Consider the following 1,501-nt stretch of genomic DNA (forward strand, 5'->3'; position numbering starts at 1 on the left):
GCCGGCGGCGGCGGCGCACGGCCTTCGCCAGTCGCCACGGCAAGCGGCACGGGAAGAAGTCCAGGCTGCGCTGCAGCAAGAAGCCCCTGCACGTGAACTTCAAGGAGCTGGGCTGGGACGACTGGATTATCGCGCCCCTGGAGTACGAGGCGTACCACTGCGAGGGCGTGTGCGACTTCCCGCTGCGCTCGCACCTGGAGCCCACCAACCACGCCATCATCCAGACGCTCATGAACTCTATGGACCCCGGCTCCACCCCGCCCAGCTGCTGCGTGCCCACCAAATTGACTCCCATCAGCATCCTGTACATCGACGCCGGCAATAACGTGGTCTACAAGCAGTACGAGGACATGGTGGTGGAGTCCTGCGGCTGCAGGTAGCGGCGCCTTTCTGGCCGCCTTGGCCCCCAGGGGAAGAGCTGGCCTAGGAGGAGGCAGTGGGTAGGGAAGCAGCCGGGACTTGCTGCTGGGAAAGGAGGGAGCGCCGCCTGCCCAGAACCCTCCACCTGCCAGCCCAGAGGGAGACACGGATTTTCACACCTTGCCGGGCCACCCTGGAAAAACAAGTCAAGGAGGATTTCTTGTATTTTTCTTTATTATGTGGCTTTGGATTTCCTGGTGTGTCTCACAGGTTTTGCTAGGAGGTGGGGGAGGGGAGACGCATACTTGTTTCTCAACTGCTCCGTGGATTAGAACAAATCCTAATAATAGTTTAAGAAGGAAAACAGTGTGGGAGGAAGAATCACCTTTGACCACTTCTTGATTTGATTGCTTTCTACCTGTGTAAAGAGGGTGGGGTCTTTCTGGCCACATCACAGCCCACGCTTTGTGACCTCCCAAGCAGAAAGTGTTGAAACAGAGGAATTGATCCGGAAATAAGAAAGCCAGGAAGGGCCCTTGTTTTCAGGAGAGCTTTGAGACAGGGCTTTGAGAGAAGGCTGACATTTTGGGCCCACCGGTGTATTCCTGCGAGCTAGGTAGTCCTGCCCGGGACTCTCCCGGTGTAGGGAACTGGCAGCCAGCCGGAGGTTCACTTCAGGGGGCTCAGGTCACTGCCTTACTGTTACAGTTTCTGGTGGGGAAAGGGAAGCTAGTATGGATGGAATGACAAGAATGAGCCCAACAGAACCCCTGAAGGATAATGAGAAACCACAAGGCCTGCCTCTGACCAGGGCTGACACGGAGCACTAGCCCAGGCTGCAGGTGACCCACCCAAGAGCCTTTGGTGGTGTCTGTTTCTAATTGGTTTCCTTGAATGGAATTTGCCAAAATTGACATTTCCTTTTAAGGGGATGGTGATTTGCCAGGTTTAAAAAAAAAAAAAAAGATTAAGGGTGAGAAACTAAAGTAAGAGGTTCAGAGAAAGGGGAAATGTTCCAAGAAACAGAAGGGGGAATGTCAGGAGGGGTGAGGGGGAATCCCACTGAGGATGAGGGGAGCGATGCAGGCCGGGAATGGGGAGGTGAATGAAAAGGGGCAGAGTCCCTATCTCCAGAGTTTCT

At 54.9% G+C, this 1,501-nt stretch overlaps 1 protein-coding gene across 1 annotated transcript in view; it reads left to right on the plus strand.

Moving 5' to 3' along the window:
- Positions 1–389, plus strand: part of GDF6 (growth differentiation factor 6) — a 16,087-nt gene extending 15,698 nt beyond the window's left edge. Inside the window, exon 3 of the mRNA XM_012722909.1 lies at positions 3–389. Coding sequence (XP_012578363.1) covers positions 3–380 — 378 coding nt within the window. The 3' untranslated portion in view covers positions 381–389. The remainder of the gene's footprint in view (positions 1–2) is intronic.
- The last annotated feature ends 1,112 nt before the right edge of the window (positions 390–1,501 follow it).

The sequence above is a fragment of the Condylura cristata genome, unplaced genomic scaffold (assembly GCF_000260355.1).
Source record: "Condylura cristata isolate star-nosed mole 26May11 unplaced genomic scaffold, ConCri1.0 scaffold00009, whole genome shotgun sequence".
Classification (NCBI taxonomy): Eukaryota; Metazoa; Chordata; class Mammalia; order Eulipotyphla; family Talpidae; genus Condylura; species Condylura cristata.